This window comes from Cyprinodon variegatus, unplaced genomic scaffold (assembly GCF_000732505.1).
Source record: "Cyprinodon variegatus isolate N-32 unplaced genomic scaffold, C_variegatus-1.0 Scaffold310, whole genome shotgun sequence".
NCBI classification, from domain to species: Eukaryota; Metazoa; Chordata; class Actinopteri; order Cyprinodontiformes; family Cyprinodontidae; genus Cyprinodon; species Cyprinodon variegatus.
In genome coordinates this window covers 446,035-473,843 of record NW_015150763.1, presented here as the reverse complement: position 1 = coordinate 473,843, position 27,809 = coordinate 446,035, and the positions used below count along the sequence as shown (strand labels likewise).

The following is a 27,809-nucleotide window of genomic DNA, read 5'->3' as shown; positions in this document are numbered from 1 at the left end:
GGAGCCTGGCTGAGGTGACGCTCCTTTCACTCACTTTTTTGTTCAGAGCTCTGTCGTCAAGCAACATTTGCAGAAGGACACCGGGCTGGGATTATCTGAAAAGCTTATTTTTTTCTGTTTCCTAAAGGTAAGACTAACTAATTATATGTTTTTTCTTACGCGTTTTCTTTTCTCCAAGCGGCTCCCAGCGTGCGTCTTTTTCCGTCTCACTCTTTGTTTGTGCGTGTGCGCATTTAATTCAGCCTTCAGTCTGTTTTTTCTGTGTCTGTGTCCGTGGTTTAGTTTACAAAAAATAATTTTGTGTGTATTTTAGAACCGTAATACCACAACTCTGTCTCTGTTGGTCAGAAATATAGCTTCTATATAGTTGAAGTTCATTTCCGCATACCTCAAAGTACTGCGATCCAGCCTGTGGAGCTCACTTTGACCACAGGTTATTTAACGACGCTGATAGTAGTTTATTTCTTTTTTTAGTTCCTTGGATACCCAAGAGCTGATTCTAAAAACTGAATATATAAATTTTATTTGTCCTCATCCGTCTAAATCTCTATGTCCCTTAATTCATGCGCTTTTGTTTGTTCGCGTCCATAAGTGGCAGGTGAGAGTCAGTCTGCCCTACCCCTGCGGGGGGGGGCAGAAGTTCATTTGCTTCATTTGTTTTCTTGCAATAATCTGGTAAGGAAATATAGTTCAGAGGGTCAGTTATGATGAACATAACTGGGTATGTTAGATAGGTGGTAGGAAAAAGTTCAGTTGATTTTTTTTTTTTATGCTTTTTTTCTCCAAAGTCAAACTTAAGGAAGTCTAGTTCGATATCTAGAGCGTTATTGTGTAATCTTCTCGGCCCTCTAGCTGAGAGTTTATTGGATTAGACAACGTTTGAAAGAAGACACCACACTAAACCCACCTCTTCATCTATCACTGCCTTTTTTGGTTTCCAATGACAGACTTAATGTGTCGTTTTAAAAGGGATTTTGATCAGTGTTGTTTCACATTATATTTTAACACTTTTTTATCCGTGTAAGATGATGAAAAATTATCCATCCATCTTTTTCCGCTTGTCCGGGGTCGGGTCGTTTCAGTAGGGAGGCCCAGATGACCCTCTCCCCAGCCACTTGGGCCAGGCCCTCCCTGGGGTTCCACCTTATCATGGTGGAGGGGTTTGAGTGTCCCAATGACCCTTGGAGCTACTCTGTCTGGGGGCTTTAAGCCCCCAAGCAGGATCACCCAAGGCAGACAGGTCCTAGGTGAGGGGCCAGACAAAGAGCAGCTTAAAGACCCCTTATGACGAGCAAAATAAATGGATGTAGTGTTCCCTCACCCGGATGAGGTTAACCTCGGGCCCCACTCTGGAGCCATGCTTGGGCAAGCACCTAGTGGCCGGGCTTTTACCCATGGAGCCCAGCCGGGCACAACCCTAAGAGGAAACATGGATGCCCCTTCCAATGGGCTCACCACCTGTAGGAGGGGCCAAAGGGGTCGGGTGCAATGTGTGATGGGTGGCAGTCGAGGGCGGGGACCTTGGCGTTCTGATTCTCGGCTGAAGATGATAAATTATGGGTTCTGTAGAATAAACAGAAAGCATATTTTAGGCCGTTGTGCATTCCTGTTACATCAATAACCTACTTCCACTTCAAACCTAACTATTACATAGCGGTTTGTATTGGTTTGTTTTGTATGTACATTACAGATATGACTCGTAATTTATTTTAAAAGGATTTGTATCATGCGCTTTATTGATCTTACTTCTGAAAAGAATTACCTCTGCATTTAACCCATCCCCTTTGGGAGCAGTGGGCTGCCATTGTGCGGCGCCTGGGGAGCAGTGTGAGGTTAAGGGTCTTGCTTAGAGACCCAGAGTGGTAGTCTGCGGCAGTCTGTCTCAAACCCAGAACCTCAGGATTCAAAGCTCTATGTCTGAACTACTAGGCCGCCACTCCCTTAAAGTCTAAGTTGGGTCTCGAACCAACAACCTCAGAATTGGAAGTCCATGTCTTACAGCTGACGCCAGTAGCGGTGGTGTTAGAAAGTTAGATCATTGCCGGATTACGCCATTGAAATTTGAAGATTTTAAGATATCATCGCTATTGATACAGGCTATATACAAAATCTCCAAGACTTGCTAGTGATGCTTTTATTTTTACCCTTTGTAAAGCACCAATTCCCATATCGATGTAAAAGGCTTTAGGATCAATCCACTAAACAATTTAATTCCACAGCCCAATGTTTCCCAACCGTTTATCTGACAAAGCTATTTATAATTTTGTTACCATTTTCATTCTGTCTTATGGTTTAAACTTCTCCCATTTCTAGTGTGAATCGTTGGCAATTATTACAACGCATCTGGATCAGAGCCAGTAGACTGTGTGATATCCTGCTGCGTTTAAACGAACGTTTCCTGCATAGGCTGCTTAATGTGCCAAAGATTGAATAGGGCAGGGTCCTCATGCTTGATACCAATCTGGCTCACAGTCCAGCAGCAGACAGCAGCGTGTTTGGAAAGCTGTTCCCGACCTCCCCCAGGGTAGAGGGTGAAAGGGTAGAGGCAGCAGACCCACAGTGGGTGACTTGTGGTAGATTGTGCTGCTAAATCTGTGGATGCTTGGTGCTAATCCCACCCCCCACCCCCTCATCTAATACCCTGATACTGTCCTACATTAGAGCAAAAGGACAGGAGGTCCCTCAGTTTAGCAATCATTATACTTTTTAAAGGGGATTACTATATGACATATATCCCGACCTTTTGGTTTATGTTTTTTCTTCTGTCCTCTCTTTAGATTTGCCTCTGTCTTTATCCAGTGGTGCTTAACGTTGAACTTTCTTCATGTAAAATTCATTAAACTATATCAAAATATCCATAAAGTTCCCCAAAATGTGGAGCTTTCAGTTCAAGTTTACTGTTATTTAAAACTCTCATACTTTTTCTTTGCTATTCTTTATAGTTTAATAGGCTGGCAGCATTTGCTTTTAAAATGACAAACTATATTTTATATTTATCATGATCAATAAACAAAGTGTTTGCCAATGAAATTAAATTCATAGTAGAGATTTCTTTCATTCATACCGTTTTATTAGTTGTATTTAGCAGATAAAGTATAATTTAGGTAGCTTTGGATTAGAGAAGGTAATTGGAAGGTTTGCCTGCACGAAATAACCTATAACAATTTTTCTTTTGTATATGTCTGGCAGTTTAAATATTTGCCTAGTCTTTCAATTTGGTCTTTTTATATTCAGGTCTCACCAAATGTCCATCTATCAATCTTGTATGAATCCAGCAGCTTACCGAAAGCATAGCTGAGTCCTGCTGTTATTCTTCTGGATACATTACTGCTGCTGATCTGTTCATTACCCTGCTGTGAAGAAAGGCTTTTACTTTCCAACTCTAAGAGAGATTTCTCAAAGATGGATGATCTAGTAGGGACAGGCTGTGTCTTTTTTTGCTCCTAGACGTCATCCCTGTCGCTTAATTACAGTTCTGTGACATACTGAGGAAAGTGTGGACAGCTAGGGTGTGGCTGAAAGAAGGACATAAACTAGGAAGCTTCATTTAGTAGATAGACATAAAAAAATACTGCTTTCACTGCTTTTTTTATTCTTGGAGAAAACGGGAAGCATAAGGTTTGGTTTGCATCATTATACATAAAGCAAATGATAACAGAACTTAGGCAAGCTCAGTTATAATGTGTGAAAACACAGAAGTCTATCCTCTCAGTTAGTGATGTTTAAACTTAAACACTTGGGGAGGAAGAGAAATAAATGTTTTGATTTCTACTTTATCAAATTACTAATAACAATTGTTTGCTCCATAAACCAATCATGCAGTCAAATTGATCTGTAAATTATTGTAGATGTAAAATAAATGTCTTGCCTATATATATATAAACTTACTTACCCACTCTTGCCTTGTTCTGTTTGGGATTTTTTTTTTTTTTTTTTTGCCACAGGATATAGATTTTTATATATGTAAACAAGGCTCATTTAAGTAGACATTTAATTATTAAGGTACCACTGAAAATGTAAAACACTTCTTAATCATTACTTGATCATCTATTTAGTAAAGATTTTATAGTGCAAAAGTAATTACTGAGTGAACACTCTTCAGTATTTGAGCTTGTTATAACTTGATGTTGTTTTTTGGGCTCACTATATGCCTCTGCCTGTGTGTCCTTAACAGCACTCTCCTCTTTCCTTGTGCCTCGAACCTACTTGAAAAATTAATCATCTGTCACATTGCCTCAGCTTTCAGGCACACATTGATGCATAGTATTTCAGTTTAAGATTAAACTCTCCATACAGAGCTTTGGCCTCTAAATTTGGCTTGTGAACACAGAGTTGTGATGTGTTTTGCTCCTTTTTGTTTGCACCCAGTGGGGAACTCTTGAGTAATTTCCTTTTCACTACATCAGGAGTCAGTGTGACAATGTAGCCACTCTTTTCCTCTCAGTCCCAAACACAGTAACACAGACACTCTCTGTGCTGTCAGTTCATCTTCTCCCCTCCTAGCATTGGCCAAACACCACGGGATGAGACGGCCTATCCTTCCTTTAACATCAAACGGTGGCCTGGAAAATGCTAATCTAATCAAATATCAGCTATGAATTCAGTGTTTAGGTATTCTCCTTGTCTGATGCAGAAGACACTTTTTTTTTTTTTTCTTTAACTGCCTACGCTGCTCCTTTTAGTGAACTTTATTCCAGTGCAGAATGTGCACTTAATGCTGCTTTTTACTTTTTCCCTCTTCTGTTATTAGGTCTGTGTAATGTGAATCTGGCCTGCGCTCAGCCACCTCCTCCGAGACCTCTCACATTTCCTTTGATTCACAGTGAGATCCCAGAGGGAGTAAACAGCTACGCTCCAGTTTACAGCCACCGTACTATATCCACTGGCCTAATTCGACTCATTAAAGTAGCAGCAGTGAATGGACTGACAGAACAAGGGCCTTCAGCAGTTCTGCTTATTTTTATTCTCTGGCAGCAGTCAACTGTTTTTTTTTATTTTTTTAGCCTATTTCCAGATAACGTGAAGAAGGGCAGTTTACGCCATATTAGGATGAATGCATGTCAGTTTGCATGTTGCAGAAGGAAACGGTCATATGTTTCCTATTCTTTCTCTTTAGGCTTTATATGGGGTTGAGCCTGATGTTGCAAGCTGCTGGTTTCTATGCCCTAAATATTACGGACACTCAATAAAATACAAAAAATATGCCCTCAAAACTGTCTTCCTCTTTATCTGGGTTTGTAGAAGCTACCAAAAGTTCTCAGCTGTTTCATGGTAATTAGAAGCAACCCAGCTTCTCTAAACAAACTTCCTTTCTCAGATTAGACTGTCTCCCAGCTTTAGTGAAACAGATAAGGTTGACCGCTACTTCCTGTCGCTCACTACATTTAATCCATTAGCTGTTCTCACATCCGCACTTATTGAGTCATAGCATGTTGCAACCTAGTTTACCCTTGCAACCTTTGTAGTGCCTGAACATTTATTGTTGTCCATCTGGGGGGGCTCTCATGGTCTGAGGACTTGAGTTAGGTTTTATTCAAAAGAGGTAGCTAATTTCCAAATCTATAAAGAAAAGATGCCATGAGTTATAAGCAATTCAAAATTGGTATAGTTGGTTCTCCATGAATTGATCAAGGCAGGGAAAATCATTAAAGTTTCCACCATATTTCATCATTTACTAATCACTTTAAGATTTGAATGAATTATTCTTGCTGTATCATCATGGAGTAAAACAAAAAAATCAGTATGTGTGTGTGCTTAAAAGATGCAGTAAATTATAAAGTAATTAGAAATGCACTGATGCAAAAAAAAAACAAGTAATACAGATATTGAATAGAATAGAACAGCATAGAAAATCCCGTAATTGTCCCACAATGAGGAAACTGGTGTTTATAGCAGCAATGTTTCTGCAATCATATGCATTAGATGCTCATTATCTGGTTAAATTAGCAGAACAAGGGCTTCACATTAATAAATCTAACCAAATATAACCAAAGCAGAGGAAGCATGTCCATTCTAATAGGCACTAAAATGGTTTTAACCGAATGTTGAACTTTTAACCCTTCCTATAGTGTGTTTGAAATTGACTCCAATGATGGCCAGGATTAACGTATGAAAATTACACCCTACATTGGACATAACCTACATAGAAAAGTAAGGAGGATTTGAGGCTGTTACTGGATGTCTCTTAAACCCCTGTGGGATGTAGGCATTAAGGCACGGAGACAAAAAAACAGTATTAGAATGTGTTTCCTTCCAAGGTGGTTTTCATGATGTGGGGGGGTGGCTGTGCTGCATAGTTCAATGACTCAGATAGTACAAGAAGCTTTACAGATGTGTGCTGGAATAATCTGCTGTATTAGCCCGTCAACCCAAACATAATACCAGATGGGATAAAGTTATTTTTTTTAAACAACAAATGCCTGATTTTATCTTTTGGGTGACAACATACCCCATGTCAGGTATTTGTAAATATATTTTTATGTTGTTGAGCTTAGTGGAAATTCCCGCTGTCATGTATGTTCATATAAACTGTCAAGAAACATGTTTCACTATGTATTGAATTTCTTCTGCTCAATTCCAAAAAAACAGGAGCGGTAATAAAGAGTTGTTAAGAGGCTGTTTCCTCCTTTATGAACATGCTGATCTCTGGTAGCCTATTTGGCCGCTGGCCTGTGAGTAACCCAAATGAAATTCAGTTTTCTTATCTGGCTGTTGGCCTAAATATGAATAAGCATATTTCCGAAAACTTTGACTCTATTAAATTTGTGGTCTCTTAATGCTCTTAAGCAGGTGTTTAAAGCCTACCAGAGAGGAGCAACATCTCTGAGATGTTTTATTTACCACCCTGCCTGCCAAAAAGGATTAAACCTAAACAGGAGATCAGTACAAACTCTGCGCAGCTTGTTTGAAACCTCTGGATATGATTGGAATATGAGCAGAGTTTATCCCAGGGCCCCGTGAGTCTTTTTTCCCCTGACCTGATTTATTTCTGCTTTTATACAAAGAGGAGCTCAAGCCAGCAAAGTTACAATCTGCTGGGATGGTTTTCATTTCCAAACATCCTTGTTTAGCAACTTCGAACCTAAACAAGTGGGAGATTTAGGAAATGTAGCTGTTCCTTGTTCACCTTCACCCACACAGTCCTCCACCACACCCTTATTGAGAACCTGTTTTTGCTGTGTGACACACCCTGTTTCAGATGCCTGTGGATGTGGGCAGGACTGTATGTTCACATCACTGTCACCAATGACAGCAGCCTTACTCATCCCTTTTGTCACACCAGAGACGTCCTCCCCTTATCTGATAGTTTCAGCAGTTTTTTGACATGACTGGTTAGTCAGAAGTGGATAAATTAAAAACAGTGGAAAAAGCATAAAGGAGGGTTTGCAGTGGAAGCTTTGCAGTCTGACATATCGAGTATGTGGTGTTAGCGTGGAATGTCACACTAGTGTTTCAGTTGGAAAGTGTCCACGCCTGCTTTGTCTGTTGCAACTTGCTCTCTGGCAGCTTTTCACTGATGCACATTCCTGGTTTTACTGTGAATGCTTTCTGTGGAAGAAGCCTCCTGAAGTCATCTTGTTGCCCAACAAGATGGGTGGGAGGCGCCTGGTGTGAAATGCTGGTTTCTCCCAGAGCTGGGCCCCTGTGTTACTGTTACTGTGTCAGTGTGGGTGGACAGTAGTAAAGAGCAATACACTGCGAGGACAATGAAGGCATCACTTATTAACCAGAGGAGGGTAAAGTCCAGTCTGAAGTTCAAGATACGACTAAGCATTTAACCAGAAACTGCCTGATAAGACTCGAAACTTGGCAGCATGAGGACATAGACAGATTTTACATCCAGTTTTACAATTATTTTTAATTTAAACTGATACAATTTTAATATAGAAGTGTCTTATCACCTTTCATAATGGTTTAGGAATTAAAAAAGAAAGAAATTGGGTTACCATACAGGGAGTAGCTCTTATCGAAAAAAAAAAACAAACAAAATGTCCTAGACGAGAGACATGAGATTGGCCAGGAGATAAAACAAAACAGAGCCCTGTATGTTGGCAAGATGATCGGCAGGGCGTGTCACCAGACTGTAACAGTTGACTGAACCCGCTGCCTCAGGAGCAACAAAGCAGCACAAATGCTGTCTCTGATTTTTCAGGAAAGAAAAAAAAAGACGTCGTCCGAAACGGTGTTTAACATTCAGATGTTAAACACAGCTCGGAAAAATGCAGAGAAGATGACTGGTGTATGATTATTTTTTTATATATCCGACGAAAAGCCGCGCCTATTAGTTAGAAAGGTGAGCGTGGATGTTGACTGTAAAAGCAGTTGTATGTAGATACCTGGTGAGTCAGTGCATCATGTAGCTGCAAGTAGAGACAGTCCTCAGGGGCGTGGGCCTGTGGGGACTTCGTGCCAGATTCACTGCAGCTGAAACTCGTAGAGCTGCTCATGTTAAGGTGATCGGAGATAAAGAAACATGTTGAGACATTACGAGACTATCAGGTTTATGTAAAAGTATTTTTCTTCTAAAGCTGGGAGAAACGCGTTCAATGCAGTTTAAAAACCAATGAAAGAAACATACAAACATATTGGAGTTAACAGAGATAAATAAGCTGGGGTTATATATATTGGAGTCACTTCAGACTAATGTTAATAAGCTGAACTTAAAAGATAAGTCCAACTTATTTTCTCAAGTTACAACAACATACGTCAGTCGGTTTTATTGGGCCTGATTAGGGTGATAGGAAAATGATACACAGGGTCAAAGGCAGTTACAAATTTTTAATGCTTGTGTGCATCCCCTCTACAGCGCTACCCCTCAATAAAATCCAGTGCAGCTAGCTGCTTTGTGAGGTCTTTTAATTAGGAAACATTGTCCACCTGTGTGTAATGTAATCTAATTATACATCCAAGGTTTGTTGAAGAATTTTAAACCGGAGCCAGCAGTAATACGAGACGGGCAGCAAGAAAGATGCTGTTTAAAGCAGCTTTATAACTCTGTACATTCAATAAAGTGCATTTTAGCTCATCATTTAAAATTACAAAGACACAATTTCCAAAACATGGCTGTCCAGCTTTGCTGAGAGGTTCGGCCAGGAAAGCATTGACCAAAGAAGCAGCCAACAGATCTGTGGTTAAACTGGAGAAGCTGCTGTGATCCACAAGACAGGTGGGAAAACTGTTAGTGGGTGCTGGAAAAATAAAATCACTTCATGCAGAAGTGTTTAGGAAAAATGGGACACAGCAAATTTTTGTTTTCTGGTTAGACCAGGACAAAATCTTTGGTATGGGCTACCAAAGATTACAGATATCTGTTGCAGACTTGACTGAGCTTGGCCTACTTCACAATAATTCTATTTTACAGTAATGAGAAAGGGCAATGAATACAGTCTCTTGATGGAAGAGACAAACAACCAAAATATTAGGGCTCATTGATTTTTCCAAATTTTTTTTTTTTTTTTTTTCCAAACCCCAACATTTTTTTTTCTTCTTTTATTTACCACAAGTATGTTGACTTATTGTTTTCATGGCCTTGAAGGCTTTCTTGTCCAGAGTCAATAGTACAAGGCTTTACTTTTGCGTGGAAAATTGCTTATTTCCACTTGCATGCATGGATCTGCTAACTACAACTCTCTCTTTTATTTTGTGTGGCAGCAAACCAACTTGAACTGTACCTCCACCTGAAGAGCTGGAGTGAAAAAGTCTGTAGTTGCTCTGTTAAATGTAATTAGACCAAAATTGCAAATCTGCTATTTGAAAATTTAGTTGTTTTTTTTTATTGCGTTTATGGTACAAAAGCAATTAATTGTCCAGCCTTTCTAAATATTTATAGTTGCATCTATAGGTAGTTTTATGAAGTATTTTCTCAGGTGGGGGCTTAACTCTGATACACACACCGCATAGAATATTTTCAGATGGTTTTATCATCCTTTCAGTTTACAATAGGATGTTTTTTCCCCTCTAATTCCAGTTAAAAATATCAGAAATGAATCTGCTAAATGGTATGATGGCACAGCGCTATAGAAAGGGGCAATGGTGGTCTATTGGTTTAAGAGTTGGGCCTTCAAAATCCCCTGTTTAAAAGAAAGACTACTACTCTGGTTCCATCAGAAACAGAACCCCAGGTGCAAAAAGCTGCTCATTGCTACTTAATTGATCGGTTAAATTCAGAGAACAAATTTGTTTTTAATTTAAAATCACAATGAGGAAGGTTAAAGTGCATTTTCGGCTAAAAAGAAAGGCTTTATTCCCTGTACTTTACTCACTGCTGCCCTGATCTTGTTTTGATGGCTCACTTTCTACTAACGTAGCAGCTCTACATTATGTACTTTTGCCAGGGCTTCTTTTATTTGTTATAATAATGGATGATTCACATGAATGCCTATTGCTGCAGTAAAACCGCAGGTCCCACTGCAGCTTCAGGGATGGATCTTTTTATTTTTTTTAAGCTATTGTCTTGTTCTTTGAAATCTTTGTATACTTCAAGTCCATCTTTAGTGCTTGTGAAACATGCACACAATGTGGCCCAGCAATTTGCCTAACAAAGCGTCCTGTAACAGCTAAACATCTGAAAGCACTTGAAAGCAGCACAGTGTACGCATTGTGCCTTTTAGTCATGTGTCACAGGCAATGGCAGGCAGCTATTGTAAATGCAGATTTGTTTTTAAGGGAGTTTCTGTGGTGAATGTCATCCGAGCTGCAGAAATGTGGCTAAAACATTTCCATGCACGTCCCAATAGTCTCTGTTTACTCTGGAAAATAAAGACATTGCACTAGAGATTCTAGTGCACAAAGTGAAAATATTAAAATTGATCAATAAATCGTGAGCTCAAGCTATTTTAATGCAATGTGTTACAAACAGGTGCATTGATGTTATTACAAAATGCATACATGTCTATAGATGCTGTATCTTGTTTAAGTAATGATTGCTAATGCAGTTTGGTGGTTGATTATCAGGGAAGTAAGATGATGTTCTGAGGTTTAGAGCAAACAAACAACATAAACTTGCAGCCTGGAGAGATGCAAACACAAAATTACACAAATCTAGCTGTTGATTATAAGAAGATATTTTAAAGCCAAACATATGGGATATTTAGTGCTTTGTTTTTTGTGGTCTGAGGCGACGGCACTCTGTATATGCAAATGCTCCAGGGTTCACCAGAACCTAAACTTGACCAGCGAGTTGATGATTGTCATACTTCACCAGGAGGCTGCTCTCATGCTGTTTGGGTGGGGACCTGGGGTTAAAGGTCGGCATGAAGAATTTCTGACGTGCAGCTGTCCCTCCGCCCATTTTGCCCTCCCTCCTCCTGAAACCACGCTGCCGCTGCTGCTGCTGCTGCTTTCGCTGCTGCTGCTGCTTTGTGTTGTCGTTTTCAGGTCAGAGTGCCTGGCTGCAGGGTAGGAGGGTCCAGCTCAGGATCTGTCACGCTGGCAGATGAGAAAGCAAAATGACAGGGCTTGTGCAAGGAGGCAGAGAGCGTGCCAGAATGTTTAGTAATTGGTGAAAGATCAGCGCGCAGTCAGATGTTTTATCATTTGGATTAAGGATATTCCTGGGAAATCATTGCTGTATTTCTCTACATATTTCAGGTTTGTTCCATCGTTGCTCCTTCGATAACAAGAGACAAGGATGGCGATGCAAAGTAAGTGATGCAGCTCCTATTTTATTAATTTCTCTGCAATGATCCCATTTTGTACTGTTATTTTATATATTTTCAGTGCATGTTTCCGTAATTAAGCATAATGTTGAATTTTATTTCGCCCCCCTTTGCTCACTTGTACATCTATTTAACAATACATGAGGTGTTTAATCCTTTTTTTTTCCATATGCAAAATTAATTAGCACCTTTCAACATCACAGCCCAACAACATGCTGCAGCTCTTAGAGATTTACCACTTTCACCAATTTAAAGCTGATTAAAATATAAATGCTGAGCATTTTATAGTCAATATTTGATCTCATGCCAGTATGTACGATATTTCCAGGTCACAAATGATTAAATGGGATCATTGCCAGAAATAATTTCAACACAGAACTAAATTTAAATGGGATTAAAAAACGGTTTATCAATAGAATTGAGTTAATTAACTTGATAACTTGATGTAATATTTATACCATTTATCTCTAATGTGCTGTATGTACAAATGAAAATCTATTTTGCAAGGGAAGGTTTGTTAAAATTCAATATAGGTTCATGCAATAAAAGGATAAACTGTGGATATTTTGGACAATAAAGAATATCCAACATGCTGGTTTGACAGATTTTATGTTTTTGGTCTTAAGTTAACTGGCTAAAAAAAGGTTAAATAGAATAAACTAAAGATTTCAGAATGACTCACTTAGATTAAAATCCCGTGGTTCAAAAAGGATTATTTCTTAATAATAATAGTTTTGAATAGAAAGAAAATGTACATTTTTTACAAATATTTCTTCACCAGATGGTTCTTAAAATGTTGATAATGAATGGAAATGCGCTGGCATCGTTTCTGACCTTCATTGATGTTTTTGGTCTTGTCAGTGGGTGAGATGGATCGGGGCAGGGTAAAGGTTCAAGAGTGGCAGGAGACGATGTACGGGCTGGACTCTGGCATCCAGTCTGGAGCCACCACCTATAGAGACGACGATGGCGAGTACACAACCTCCACACGCTATGTCAAAACCACCACCATCTCCAGGGAGGAGCCTGGTGAGGCAAAGAATTCTTTAACTTAACAGTTTTCTGTAAATGAGTCTCTCTTTATGATTATATTGATCACCATTTTCCTTCTTTCCAGACCTGGAAAGCCAGTTGACGCTGAGCAGAACACAGCGGGTTCGGGCTGCAATGTTCCCGGAAACACTGGAGGAAGGCACCACCATCCTGTCGACCCAGACAGACTCAGCCCAGATGACCAATGTGCAGCGGCTGGCCGAGCCATCACAGATGCTCAAACAGGCCATCATCCACCTGATCAACTACCAAGATGATGCCGAGTTGGCCACAAGGGCCATCCCAGAGCTTACTAAACTTCTCAATGATGAAGATCAGGTGATGAACATGAAGACATGCACCCTTACGTTTATGCAAAATCAAACTAGCTAGGCTAAAATATAGTTGCACAAGAATTGCAGAAATTATGAATTTTTTAATTACATCTTTTTTTTATCATGAAAGTATTTTAGCTATCATTTCAATAATAAAATACAAACGCCCCCCTCCCTAACTGTTAATCCTTTGGACAGGTGGTGGTCGGCAAGGCGGCACAGATTGTGAACCAGCTCACCCGTCAGGAGGCCTCGCGGCGTGCCCTCATGCAGTCCCCTCAGATTGTGGCGGCGGTGGTCCGGGCCATGCAGAACACAAACGACATGGAGACGACCAAGGCCACAGCCAGCATCCTCCACAACCTGTCCCACCAGAGGGAGGGTCTGCTGGGCATCTTCAAGTCAGGAGGGATCCCCGCTCTTGTCCGTATGCTCAGGTACCGCCTCCTCAATGTCGCCTTCTGCTTAATTTATTGCTCTGTCACTTGGTATTTAAGTCATTTTTTCTGGAACGATGAAAAGTTTGAAATATTCTAGATTTTATGCAAATATACTTTTAAATAAGATTTGCTACCTTCTTAATTTACTCACCTATAGCCTTTCCTGTGCTCCATTTTGTTAAGTTTTGTGAAAGCCAAAGATGTTTTGTTCCAACAATAGATTTTTAACCCCTTTCATCACCTGAATAATCAGAGCTTTATAATCTTTCTATGGATATATCCATCTCAACACATGCAGCTGTAGTATTCCTTGTTTTATATCATGTCTTGCTCTTCATAATGTATTTTCCCCGATGTGCCTGGCTGACCTTGCTACGATTAAATGAGTCTCATTGATTGTTTGGCTCACAGTACGTGGTGTTAAAAGTGAATCATACACGATTAACCTTTACAGTAAAATTATTCTGCCCTTCAATAAACGTAGTTCAGTTCTCTCAATGTTGTCAACTCGAATGACGATGGTTGTTTGTTTTACAAGTCTCCCACACCCTGAGGTTATGTGAGGACAACTGGCAGAGCCGGTGATCCAACAAAAATCGGTTGTCGTTTGTTCACAGACAATGAGTCAGATGTTTAAAACTTTGTAAATGACACAGCAGTGTTGCATGTCAAAACTTCTCTAGAATTATACAGTACCATACATGCTTTTAAGATAATAGAGAATTTAAAAAAAATGATCATGGGAGAAACTTTCTGTACCAACTTTAGTTTCACTCTTGTGCACCAGGGCAGAAAAGGCCATGAATTGCTGGGTCCCATGCAGATTTCTGTAACAGACTATCAGATTATTGTTCTGATTAATAAGTGGAAGCCATTTTCTTATATTTTTTTATTTATTTTATAAATGAATAAACATTTTATGTAGATGAAAATATGGGTGGCTCTAATTTAAGTCCTGTAAAAAGGTTGAACTAGAACTTAATTCTATGATGAATTTCCCTCGTGATGCTAATGAATTTGTCTCCATTATGTCTTAATAGGACTTAAACAGACATTCCTTTGCGATTATATAGTTACAGGACATTCGGTTGACTAGAACTTAGAAAGATATAGTCATAATGCCAATTTTCTCTGTAATCATACACTTTTTTTTTTTCCCTTGTCTTGTTCAGCTCTCCTATGGAGTCTGTGCTCTTCTATGCCATCACCACACTTCACAACCTGCTGCTGCACCAGGAGGGAGCCAAAATGGCTGTGCGTCTGGCTGATGGACTGCAGAGGATGATCCCACTGCTAAAGAAGAGGAACCCCAAGTTCCTGGCCATCACCACGGACTGCCTGCAGCTGCTGTCCTACGGCAACCAGGAGAGCAAGGTGTGTGTCTGTTTTTGGGACATTCTGTGTTCTTGCAGATGAGACACATACTTGGAATGCTGCCAAATACTGCAGTGGGAAGATGTGTTTTTGTTGGGTGTGGCATGTGAACCGAGCTGTTTAGGTGCTGGCATGGTGATGTTATGGGTGCAGTTATATTGTTAACGATTAGAGTAATGGGGAAACTGTCGGAAATATTGGTAATCTGCCCGGACAAGCTATGGCTTTGTGATCTCTGAGTTAATACCCTCTGGGTGAAGATTAAATGAATTTAGGGTAGTCTATTTATTATTAACATTTTGTCTGTGATTAACAGCTAATAATCCTCGCCAATGGTGGTCCAGAGGGTCTTGTTGATATCATGAAAAACTACAGCTACGAGAAGCTGCTGTGGACCACCAGCCGTGTCCTCAAAGTCCTCTCTGTGTGCCCCAGCAACAAACCAGCCATTGTAGAAGCTGGTATGTAATTTGTTTTGTATGTGAGAGAAGACACCTGTCTGAGCAGAGGAGTTATGGGGTGCATTTTTATTTCTTGCTGTACTGAGGCCCCAACACACAGGGCCTCAGTTTATAAGATGTTGTTGGGAGCTGAGGGGTTTTCTTCTGTCTCCTCAGGTGGAATGCAGGCTTTGGGAAAACACCTGCAGGGCGGCAGCCAGCGTTTGGTACAGAACTGCCTGTGGACTCTCAGGAACCTGTCAGACGCTGCAACTAAGCAGGTCTGAATTCCTTTCTCAAACAACCAATTTTTTTTTTTTTTTTTTTTTTTTTTTTTTTATCTGGCACACAACTAATCTGAAGTGGATTTTTTTTTCTCCAGGAAGGAGTTGATAACCTGCTGCAACTTCTGGTGGGGCTCCTCTCCTCACAGGACCTCAACATGCTCACCTGTGCCACCGGCATCCTGTCCAACCTCACATGCAACAACAGCAACAACAAATCTCTGGTCACCCAGAGCAACGGAGTAGAGGCGCTGATCCATGCCATACTGCGTGCTCCAGAGAAGGAGGATGTGACTGAGCCGGCAGTTTGTGCTCTGCGGCATCTGACTTCGCGACACCAGCATGCCGAGCTGGCGCAGCACGCTGTGAGGAATAGCTACGGCATCCCAGCTATCGTCAAGCTGCTCAACCAGCCCTACTACTGGCCCATCATCAAGGTAGAGATATGGATTTAAAAGGACAGAAGGCTGAAACTAAAATTGGTGCAAAGTGTGTTGGTTAAGGGAAGGTGGCACCAGGAAAATAGAAAATGATTTAATGTGGAGTGATTTAAAGAAAAAAAGGAAAACAGGAGTAAAGGAACTCCAAGGTAAATGCTGGAATAGATGAACAAAGAGTATCCAGAAGGTCAAAGTGCTGCTCAGCCTGAAGGAGCATATCTGAAGGAAATGTTTCAATTAAAAACAGAACCAAAAAGTGCTATTTTTAACTTTTATTTTCACACCAATTATGGATATCTTCTGCTAAACATGTCTTTCCAGTAGTTGATTTTTTATTTTTATTTTTTTATCCCCCCATCTACAGGCTTCTGCTGGCTTACTCCGTAACCTGGCCTTGTGCCCAGAGAACCAGGCCCCCATCAGAGATGCAGGAGGCATCCCTCGTCTGGTTAACCTGCTGCTTAAGGCCCACCAGGATGCTCAGAAACATGATTCCTCCAACCAGCAGACATACCAGGTACCTAATGGCCGCTTCTGGCTTTCACTATCATGGAATGTACCAAATCTTGTTTTTCCACGAATAATGTTTTGGTTTTAAATGGCAGGACGGTGTGAGGATGGAGGAGATTGTGGAGGGTTGCACAGGAGCTTTGCACATCCTAGCAAGAGATCCCATCAACAGAGATGAAATTGCTCACTTAGATACCATTCCCCTCTTTGTTCAGGTAAAAAAAAAAATAATAATAATAATCAAGGTCACGTGTCATTCTAGCAGTATGATCATCTAATGTTAAAACATTACCGTAGTTCTTGCACAAATGAATTTAATTTAACCTGTATGATGCACACGTTTTCCTACATTTCTGTTTTATAGCTCAGTAAGAATTCTGATGTTTTTATCAAATATAAAAGCAATAATTCCTCTCAGTAATAATTGCAAATTGATTAGTAGTTATAATTATTAGTTATCTTTGATATTTATTGGGCTAGCTGACAGGCAGTGTACAGCAACACATTTAAAGGGGATGATCCAGCCCTACTCTTCATCCCTGCATATCAAAATAGCCTTTATTGAGATGCAGAAACTTTTTTAAAGTGTTTGGGGTCAGTCTGCCAATATTGGTAATATTGGCACATGACTACTGTTTATTTTACTTATGTAATAGATGACCATCTCTTATCTTCTCCTCTAATTTTCTCCTCTCTTCCTGCAGCTCCTCTACTCTCCAGTGGACAATATAAAGCGTGTGGCGGCAGGTGTTCTGTGTGAAATGTCCCAGGACAAAAATTCAGCCGAGTTGATCGACGCAGAGGGAGCATCAGCTCCCCTGATGGAGCTACTTCACTCCAACAATGAGGGCATCGGTAGGCTGCCTAGATATCCCGGTCCAATTAGCCCATCATCATGTTGCTATGAATCATAATTGGAGAGAAAGGAAATCAATTTATGGAAGTGCAGAACTTAATGTGAGAGCAGTTTCCCGGTATCTGGCCTCAACTTAGTATTTCCAGCATTACTTCTCCTGAACATTTCACTGACCCATAGAAAGCTACCATTAGTGTTATTCTAGTTTATTCTTTAAGATATTTTTGTTTTTAGAGGTTTTGCATAACTGTTAGTAATTATTTGCTCAACTAAACAAAAAACATTTACTTGCTGAGAAATAAGTCTAAAAATATTTGTTCTTATTTTTTTGAGTCTTGTAAGTTTTCAGCTCATTTAATCTTTTCCTAGTTGAGATGCTAAAATAAGACATGAGGTTAGAAGCTGGTGGTCTGAGGGGAATCTTTACACCTCCTCTTCACAAAGCTAATTTGTGTATATATATATATATGAAAAAGCAGAGTCCTGCATGGGTCTTATTTTTCAAAGCTTTTCTGCACCCATAGAATTAAGAGCTAAGACCCGACCCACGTTACCCATAATTATCCCCATTTAAAACCCGGCCCGGACCGCATGGACCCCTAAATAATAAAGTGTGACCCATCTCTGTGATCACAAATTGTACACAGCCATTTATAATAACGGGCATTGAAGAGCATTGCCTCACACTCTAATCCAGCTGTAAATTCACAGAAGTAAGAAGGTTTGCCTCATTGCTTTAAAAAAATACTTTTATCTGGATATTTTTGAATCAGTTGATTTTTTTTTAAGAAGTAGAGTTAATAAATAAGAAAATATAAATAGGTTTCATTCATGCTCTAACTCTGATACCCGTATTTTTTTCTTTTATACCTGTGACCGCACCTGTGACATAATATGTTTGGGTTTTTTTCTACCCGTAGATGTACGTTTTATACGGGTACCCAACACGGTGCAATAAAAAACATGATAATTTGAGGTTCCTACTTAAAAAAGTCAGAGCATCTCTACAAGAATCTTAATATGATTGCCTCCTGTATACGAAATGAACAGAACATTTATTTTAAAAACATTGGTTCCTAAACCAGTTGCAGATACAGTGAAATCTACTTGTGTGGAGATTTTCTACTTCAGCCCTTAGACTTTACTAGGATGTATTAATAATGGTAGCCTAGTCACTAAATAATAATACATTTCCATTCAATGCTGGAAAGTGTTATCAATCTGTAGCACTGGTTAAATGATCTATCATTTTATATAAATCTAAACTTTTGTTTTTCCTTTCCTTAGCAGACTGTTTACTCGCACAGCAGCATTTATGCTGTTGACCTTATCCTAAAATGGGCTAAATTCAAACCAGATTGTTTACATGCATTGTGTATCAGATAAAGCGCTCATATTCCTGTTTTTTTTGGAGAGCAGAAATTCTGTTAATGACTCATGTCCAAATTATGTCCCCCTGCGGCACTGCAGTGACTGAGCTCATTCAAAACTCTAATTACGTCCACATCCCTCAAAACATTAAGGGCTATCTGGGGTTTTTCCCCCCATCAACCCAAAAGTTACATGTCCTGTGAAGCAGAACTTTGATCATTTATTTTGTATGAAAAGGGCTAGTAAGGTAAGAATAGTTTTTCTTTTTTGTCTTTTAAGATATATTTTTGTTTTTAGTGTTACATGCAGGTCATCTTTTATACTGGGGCAATAAAGAACCACTTCAATTTTAATCAACTCTAAAAGTTTATCATTTGGGAAAGTTCCATGTGGGGTAAAAGGCGAAGTTATGACCTCTGAATTACCACACAGTAAGTCAGAGGTGGTGGTCAGGATGGAGGAGAAATTAACCAGACTAGAGACTATTACTGTAAGTCAGACCAATTACCTCCAGATGCTAACCTCAGATAAAGGGGCAACTAAAACGGAACAAAGTATACCAAGATAAGACTAGACTTTAAACTTTAATGCCTTGCCACCCCTTTTACTTTTAAACTTTATTTCCTTAATTTTTATATTTCATACAAAAACCAAGCTGCAGTTTTAACAGGCCTATTCTTTTCATTTAGGGAGATTACTCCACTGATCTCTATTTATTCACTGGATTGCTGATAGCCTGTTGGTAGTACAGGGTAGAAGTGAAGCCACCGGCCGCCATATTGGTAATCCCTAGTTTGACCGGTCGCAATGTAAACAATATTTGCACTACAGCATCGAACAATGATTATGTTCTCATTTTCAGGGGGACTTTTTAAAAAAAGATAAATTCATCACTTTGACACACACTTGCTGTTTCAAAGCATAAGTAGATTACTGAACTTATAATTAAAGAAATAGGCACATCACATTGCATAGTAATTATGAAGTCAATAAAATCATTTAATATAACATATTATTCAAAGACATCACAACAAAATGAATGTGTTAATGGAGCATAATAATACAGATGTGCCAAAAGTACTAAATTGATGTACAAGTAATATACATATTACATCATCATATTACATATGATTTCAAGATTTTACATCAAGACAGTTACATGTCTGCTAATGCTTTAGTCTTTTCGTATTTGCAAATTATGCATGCATGATGGCATATACTTTTATGCTGTCTGTGCATTAGCCTTTAAAAAATTTTGAATTTTTTTTTCTTTTGTCAATATAACATGCAATATATTTCAGCACATGGCTTTTTCAAATGAGAAATACAACAAAGACTACAAAAACAGCAGCGTCATCCACTTTTACTTTCCATTTACTCTACTGTCTATTTCTAACATTAGACAAAATGTCAATAGCTAACTCGGTCAATATTATTGAGTCAGTGCGAGATAGCCAGACTAATGTTACTCTACTTACTATACTATGAGATACATTGGCGTCTATATGGATTCTCTTGGTTAGTACATCCACTAACTGGGAAATTACCTTTGAAAAGTCTTCCCACAGCTAGCAAACTGCTTGTTTTTGCAGTCAAATGCTTCACACACAGATCATTTTCTGACTTGTCTCTGTAAAAGTGCGGAGTGCCTAGACAGCGGCAAGTGACTTCACTTTTTTCAGGCAATCAGCAATCCAGTGAATAAATATAGATCAGTGGATACACCCACAAAGTGGTTCCTTTAAGACATGAGGTGCCCTCTAAACTTTTGCAAAGGCATTCTTGATGTTTGTTCCAGTGTTATATTTATGGATCATCGGCCATTAACGTTTTTTCTTTCCTCTCCAGCTACCTACGCTGCTGCTGTTCTCTTCCGCATCTCTGAGGATAAGACCCCTGATTACAAGAAGCGAGTCTCTGTGGAGCTCACGCATTCCTTGTTCAAACATGACCCAGAAGCCTGGGAGACGGTGGGTGGCGCCCTCTCCTGTCTGAATTTCACAGTCCAAGACCTTATTATATTGAAAGCTGTCTTTTTATTGTGCTTAAAAAAATTGTAACTGACCATTGCCTTTGATGTGACAGGCTCACAACACAATCGTTGAAGGAAACTTTCAAGATGGTGAGTTTTCACTAACATGTTAGCACTATACAAACACTGCACCTGTCAGCCCACTGATGGAAATTTGCTGTAGTGATTAGGGCAGGGGACACTTTTATTTCTCTAGATATCTAAAACACTCAAACTTTTGTTCCCCTTAATGTTTCCTTTGTGTATAGAAGTGCACAAAGGTTCTCTGGGATCTGACTTTCCTACGTTCAAACCGCATGCGATAGAAGCAGCAAAAAGCTTCTGCTGCTTCATTTTTGATGCTTGAACACATTAAGGTCCAACGCGCCTCAGGTGCATCTTTGAAGCACCTGAAGCGTCTCCAGTAAAGTGTGTAAAGATACGTATGATGCATCTGCTCCTCCCTAGTTCAATGGCAGAGAGCAGCTTTGCTATATATTTACTCTGATCAGTGGGTAAAAAGTAGTTTTAATGTTTTTAAGTGAAAAAGTCCACCTCAAAACATAATTTGTGCAGTCAGTTCATCAAGATTACAATTCTGCCTTAAAATATTATTTGGCTGTCGGACCAGCACGAAACCCCCTTGGCAGTGCTCTGTCGCTGAAAATTCCCTTCAACAGCAGCCTCTCGTCGGGTCGCGTCTCCGCTGCTGTTCGTGGTGGCTGGAAGGCTTTTTTTTTCATGGACATAATCCAGACTGCAGGCGCCCAAATAATAAAAAGACATATTTTGCCGGCAGGTTTTGACATTTTAAGTTAATTTAGATGTTAAACTGTTTCAGAGGAGTGATCATAATGACTTACATCATCAGTGCTGTTTCTGTCTCCCTGCCAGCTCCAAGATGATTGGTTGATGTTGCACATTGAGCGGCAAAAGTAAAATCTTTCGCCTCAGGTGTTCAGAATCTCATGGGGTGCTGCTTTGATGCGTCAAGATGCATGCGTCAAGACTTTCCTGCTGCTCGAAACATGCTGTAGGACCGTTTAATGTGCCTCGATGCGTGTCAACCATTTACTTTTTGCATGTAAACTAGCAGCTTCTGCTGCCTCTATCGAGTGCGGCCTGAACGTAGCATTAGACTTACAACTTTTCAAGTTCATTCAGACAAAGTTCTGATTTAATAGACACAACTCTACATGTTTCTCTTGAACTCTGCTCCTTCTTACACTTTTCTTTCCATTGCTTTAGTCTCTTTCCTAAACAAATTATATCTACTATAAATTGATTTAGAGATGAGATTAACAGTGTGCCTGTGACAACTAACAAATTCAATGTGGTAATCCCCTGCAGAAATAGATGGTGGTTTCCAGGGCTATGGATACCCAGCTGAAATGCCAATGGACAGCATGAATGGACATATGATGTCGGAGGATTTTCAGGGTGGCGCGGCATATGACAGATACCCTGATCATTATTAACGGTCAGTATTGCGATGATGATTGTGACCAGCACACGATGCATACACACTTTTTTCATGTTGAACTAAAGGATTTTGGTGTGCTTTCAATACTTTGGGATATGTATATAACTAAACAAAGTTGGGATGATTCATAAAATATGAAAACTAAAATCTGCATCAAATATCGGACCGCTTAAGAAAGGGTCAAAGATTCTGACGTTTTTGAGTTTAGGGGCAGAAGAAGTTCCCTTTGCAGTTTGCTGCAAGCAGTGAAGGAGACAAACGTGGAACAGGGTGCTCTGATTAAAATGACTAAAATGTACTTTTCTGGCATATATATACAAAAAACTATGATTATGGATTAAAACTATGATGTTTATCAGATGTAATCTGGGAAACGACCTGTAACCAATGGTTCTGCAAATGCATTGCTTATTATGAAGTAGGCCTACTTTTTTAACAAAGTTCTGATTCAACAATGTTTATATGGGGGATGGAGAATCATCCCCATATAAACTGTTAAATGGGGATGATTCCCAATTTATCGGATTTTGGAATTAGATTTTATTTTGACTTATTAAAGTAGATTAAAAATATAGTAGGGCTAAAACAATTAATCAGATTAGTCGTCATTAATCGATTATTGAAATAATAAAGTATTTGATTAATCGTTAACTGGAGCATAGAGTAACCATGCTCCCTTCACTTTCTATGGAAATGTTGGAACTCACTGATATATACAACAGATTTATTTTAAGAAACTTCTGTCTGGAGCAGATTGGTGCCAAGTGTCGAAACTGTTCATCAACCCTCCTTCATCTTCTCTTTCTGCTGCTCAACAGGATGAGGCAGACGACCTACAGTGGGATTTAGTGGCGAGGCAGATTGCATTCACCGGTAGAGATAACTCCCTCTGCTCTCCACCTTCTGTAAAATATGCAATGAGAGTTTGGGACTCACAACTTTAACAGGGCTCAACTTTGTGTTTTATATGAAAAAGTATGATTTTTTTTTTTTAATAATGGAAGCTTTTAAGTTTTTGTTAAAAACCTTATAGAAATGTGTGCATGCGAGTGCGTGTGTTTATGCTTCTGGGTGGGTGTTCTATGCCAAAGAGATTTTAATTTTGTGATCATAATCATGTAGCCTCTTTATTTTTATTTTAAAAAATTAACTAGAGAATATTTGAGAAACCTGCATAGTGCACCTACTCACTACTGCTTTAGGCCTTTCTTTTTTTTTTTTCTCTTGGTACACAGTCTGTACTGTCATCATTCTCCCACTGTGAGCCAGATATTGATTACATTAACATGTTCTTTAGGTGAGAATTCAATCAGGCAGAGCCGTTGCCCATCATGTAATCAGCTGTTGTGATTTTACTAGAATTGGAGATATTTTTCTTTTATTTTTCTGATGTTTTTATAAGTTGTTCACTTTGATAACTTCACCATATACCCTCCAGTAATTTAGCAGTCTTTAATGTTTTGCAAGTGAAGTTTAAAAGGAAACTGATGTGTAGCTGTGGACCACAGCCTGTGGTTAAAATCACAACAACGGGGGTATTTGGAGATAAGATGGAGTCCGGATGGCATCGCAGCTGCCAGCGTACTACTGACAGGGAAATCTTTCTATTTCATAAAGAGTTTTTACTGAGATTTTGTTTAATAAAAATAAAGAATATATCAAAACTTCTGTAATTTCAATGTTTTGTTTTTGTTTTTTTCCCAAGATATGACTAAAATTTACATTTTAATCTTTCTTAATTTGGTCAAATACAATATTATTTACAATGTCGATATAAACACATTAAAAGCCTCAGAAACCCACAAGAATTCCCTGCACAAACTTACAGGTGTTTATAATTCCTCTAATAGAATGGTTTAGAAGTATTTCTATTTAAAAACAAACACACAAAACCTGTAGCATCAGTTAGTGAAAAATGCTGTAATCATATACTGCAGTGTAAATGAAAATAATATGTTTAAAAGTAACAAAGTTATTGAATAAAATTATATTGCCATTAATATTATTCTCCAGCCCAAGTTCCCCTTAACATGATGTGTGATGCTCTCACTAGATCCATAATTAATCATTTGGGGTAGTAATAAAAGAAAATGCATGTTTTTTTTTCAGTTTTTTCTGCAAAATGTGGCTTCTTTATAAAGTGTAAAGTTTGCAACAACATGAGTAATGCATAAATTTTCCCATAGAGGGGGAAATTCAGCTGTGACTAAGGCTAGACATAAGACTTGTACTCAGAACTAATATGAAAAGAAACAGCATTTTTACGTGGATATGTAGCACAAAAAGTGTTACTAGAGGTATTCAACTTCCCAGTGGCATCCTATGCTTCTTGCTTTATTATGGGAGGCCTTAATGATGATCTGCATGTATATAATAGACAAAATGCTACCAATGTTGGTAGCTTTGCCATGAATAGTGTGCAATCCCAAAGGTAGTATACCAAATTAAATGAAAGGTTTTTACTGTTACATTTCTGTGGATACCATTTCAATTACAGATGAATGGAGATATCATTGCAGATAAGGCAGTGACATGTAGGTAAATGTAAGTAAGAAAGAAATTAAAAGAATTGGGGTGCTTTTTTTAATAGAGACTGCCAGAAGGTACAGAGATGAGATCCTTGGTGAGGCCATATGCTGGTGCAGTTGGCCCTGGGTTCCTCCTAATGCAGGACAATGGTAGACCTCATGAGGCTGGACTGTGTCAGCAGTTCCTCCAAGCTGAGGGCATTGAAGCGATGGACGGGCCTGACCTGAATCCAATTGAGCACATCTGGAACATCATGTTGCACCACAGACTGTCCAAGAGCTGGTGGATGCCCAGTGTGTCGCAGTGACTTCTTGTTGCAGCCGGGCGATTGGGGTAGTCATGGATCTCTGACCCCTGGTCACCACCAACCCGTCCAAGTTCCTAACCAATTTTCCCTGCTCAGTGATGCACCCACAGAGACACCAGGTACCACTGTCAAATGTTTACCGGGGAACATAATGACTGACTTCACATTGTATATTAAATTTCTGGCTAATTAAGGATAATGTTAAATACAGTAAGATTTTTATTCACGCTGGTGGTAATGACACCCAGTTACGCCGACCTGGGGTCACTAAAATTGTTGCCTTGGTGTGCGAGTTTGCTAAAACAATGTCCGTGATCCGGTCTGCGGTCACCTACAATTTCGAAGAGGTGCAGCAGAGTGTCTGCGGCAGGGGCGGGGGCACATTTTAATTCACTGCAACAAACACACTGTCAACCTGGTTTCTGAGTATAAATCAGCCTTAACAGCCCCTCAGTCCAGGTCTGGGAAGAGATCACTCAGAACATCCATCATCTCATCAGGAGGATTCCCAAGTGCTGAAGGGAGGTCATACAGGCACATGGAGGCCACACACAATACTGAGCCTCATTTTGACTTGTTTTAAGGACATTACATCAAAGTTGGCTCAGCCTATAGTATATTTTTCGACTTTAATTTCTTGTGTGACTCCAAATTCAGGCATCCAATAGTTAGTCAATTTATTTACATTGATACTTTTTGTGTTATTTTGTTGTCAGAACATTCAAATTTGTACAGAAAAAAATATTCCTTTAGTATATTTCATTAATTCTGATCTAGGATTCATTGTTTGAGCATTCCCTTTATTTTTTGTATACATTGTAGGAAAAAATATTTCAGGTTGATGTGACTTTTCTGGACGAATCAAATCAGTTAAACATGCACCGATGTGTTCCGAAAAATATGTAGAAAAAAGAAGACACTTGTCTGACAATTCCATTAAGGAAAAAATGTATTTTACTTGTTGAAAATCTTGCAGCAGAATTAAACATTTTACTGTTGATAAATACATTAAACAAAAATATAATCCACTTGAGAATGGTAACATAAATAGTTTCTATAATGGGGAATAAAATAATCTATACATTTTGTTGATTATATTCCCTCCCTTCAACGTAGATTTCTCTGACATGCATTTTAAAGCAGGTATGGAGTTTGGTGGCTGGATGCTACAGGTAGCCATTAGAACACCAGGGGATTTTTGTCCAATAGCTTGAATGTTTATGTTCAGCTTGAAGTTGTTTCTGGTGAAACAACCATTGCATAAAAATATCCTAAAAAACATTTAATATAATGAAATCTCTTACTGTAAAAATTTAAATGATTAAGGCAAGACTTTTATCCAGAAAGTTGGAGAGAGTTCAAAGTCGAACATTTAAAGCAAAAGGGTTCATGCTTATTTGATATTGTCCTTTAACAAAACTGAGGCCTGGTTTATACAGCAAGACAGTAATGATGATTTTTGCCCCGGTCTTCCCCTGCTGAGACGGCTCGATTATTGTGATGGCTCTTCAAAAATTCTGATGAGATAATCCCACTATGTGGTTTGTTAAGAGGGATTTGATCCATTGGAGTTGCCACACCGACCTAAAATTATGGATATCCAACTTGTTTGACTTTCTTGGTCTGATATCCTAACGTCTTTAGGCTGCTCTCTGAGGGCAGACAAGGACTCAACCTTTAGAATGTGATGTTTGGCTAATCAGAAAGAACTTAACTAAAATGTAGTAGAAAAAAACAATCTTGGATTGCAGGGCCATTATGTAAGTCTCAAACATCAATCCTTCGTTCTGAAACGCATACACATTTCCCATTACAATTTCCATGAACTAAGTTCCTCTTAAATAATTTACCAAGGGTACTCAAACAGGCCTATAAAGACCAAGTAATCAATGCAAAGAACCTTAGAAAATAAAATATACACTTTGATAGATTCTGTTTTATTCAACAACCTCCTTGTTAACGTAACCACCTCGATTTAAAAAACATACACACAGCTTCAGTGAACATTTCAGCCGCTGGTGATATACATCATGCAGATACGATCTACAGTTAGAGGTTAATTATATTACTGTGAGATTATTGCTTCATTTCATGCTTACAGATGTCCCCAATCAGACAACTACAGTGGCCGACAGGTGCAAACGCGCAATAATAGACTAAACGGGCTGCAAAAATGTGCGTGATGGTGACTGCAAAACACATAAGTACAAAAAACAAATGCAAAAGAAAAACACTTCAAACAGGTGAAAACATGAAACAACAAAAATTTAAATGAGCTGCAAACCCGCGTATGGTGCAAAGTCACACAAACACAAAACAAGCAAATGCAACAGAAAAATGCTGCAAGCAGAAGCCAAATTGGTCTAAACGTTCCGTATAAACAGGATGTTAAGATTTAACGCAGCATAAAAAAAAAGTGGAATAATAACAGAGGTTAGTTATCTTTAATTTCATTGTCAAACACACAGTCTTACAGTATTAGAGAATAACAGCATAGTTATGTAAAGTAAATTAACTAACACTCTGGTCCGATAAGGTTTGTTCCTTGTTCAACTCTCACTAGTGGTTTGGAGCACTTCTGGTTTCCTTTTAGAACAAGTTTGCAGCTGTTTTGTTAATTGCATCATTTTCTTTCTGTGATTGAATCATTTCACTTTTGCTTGTGTTTTCTGCATTTTTTTGTTTGTTGATATCAAGTTTTCCCTTCTATTTTAGTGATTGTATCATTTTTCATTAGTTT

At 39.0% G+C, this 27,809-nt stretch overlaps 1 protein-coding gene across 1 annotated transcript; it reads left to right on the top strand.

Annotated features, from left to right (window-relative positions):
• On the top strand, positions 1-22,254 carry LOC107090777 (junction plakoglobin-like). The gene is made up of 15 exons (XM_015384345.1): positions 1-127; positions 11,590-11,642; positions 12,519-12,686; positions 12,775-13,028; positions 13,223-13,461; positions 14,637-14,838; positions 15,155-15,299; positions 15,456-15,559; positions 15,661-15,999; positions 16,367-16,519; positions 16,608-16,727; positions 17,217-17,367; positions 20,588-20,709; positions 20,825-20,861; positions 22,101-22,254. The coding sequence occupies exons 2-15, from the start codon at positions 11,630-11,632 to the stop codon at positions 22,226-22,228; spliced, it is 2,175 nt and encodes a 724-aa protein (XP_015239831.1). The 5' UTR covers positions 1-127; positions 11,590-11,629; the 3' UTR covers positions 22,229-22,254.
• The last annotated feature ends 5,555 nt before the right edge of the window (positions 22,255-27,809 follow it).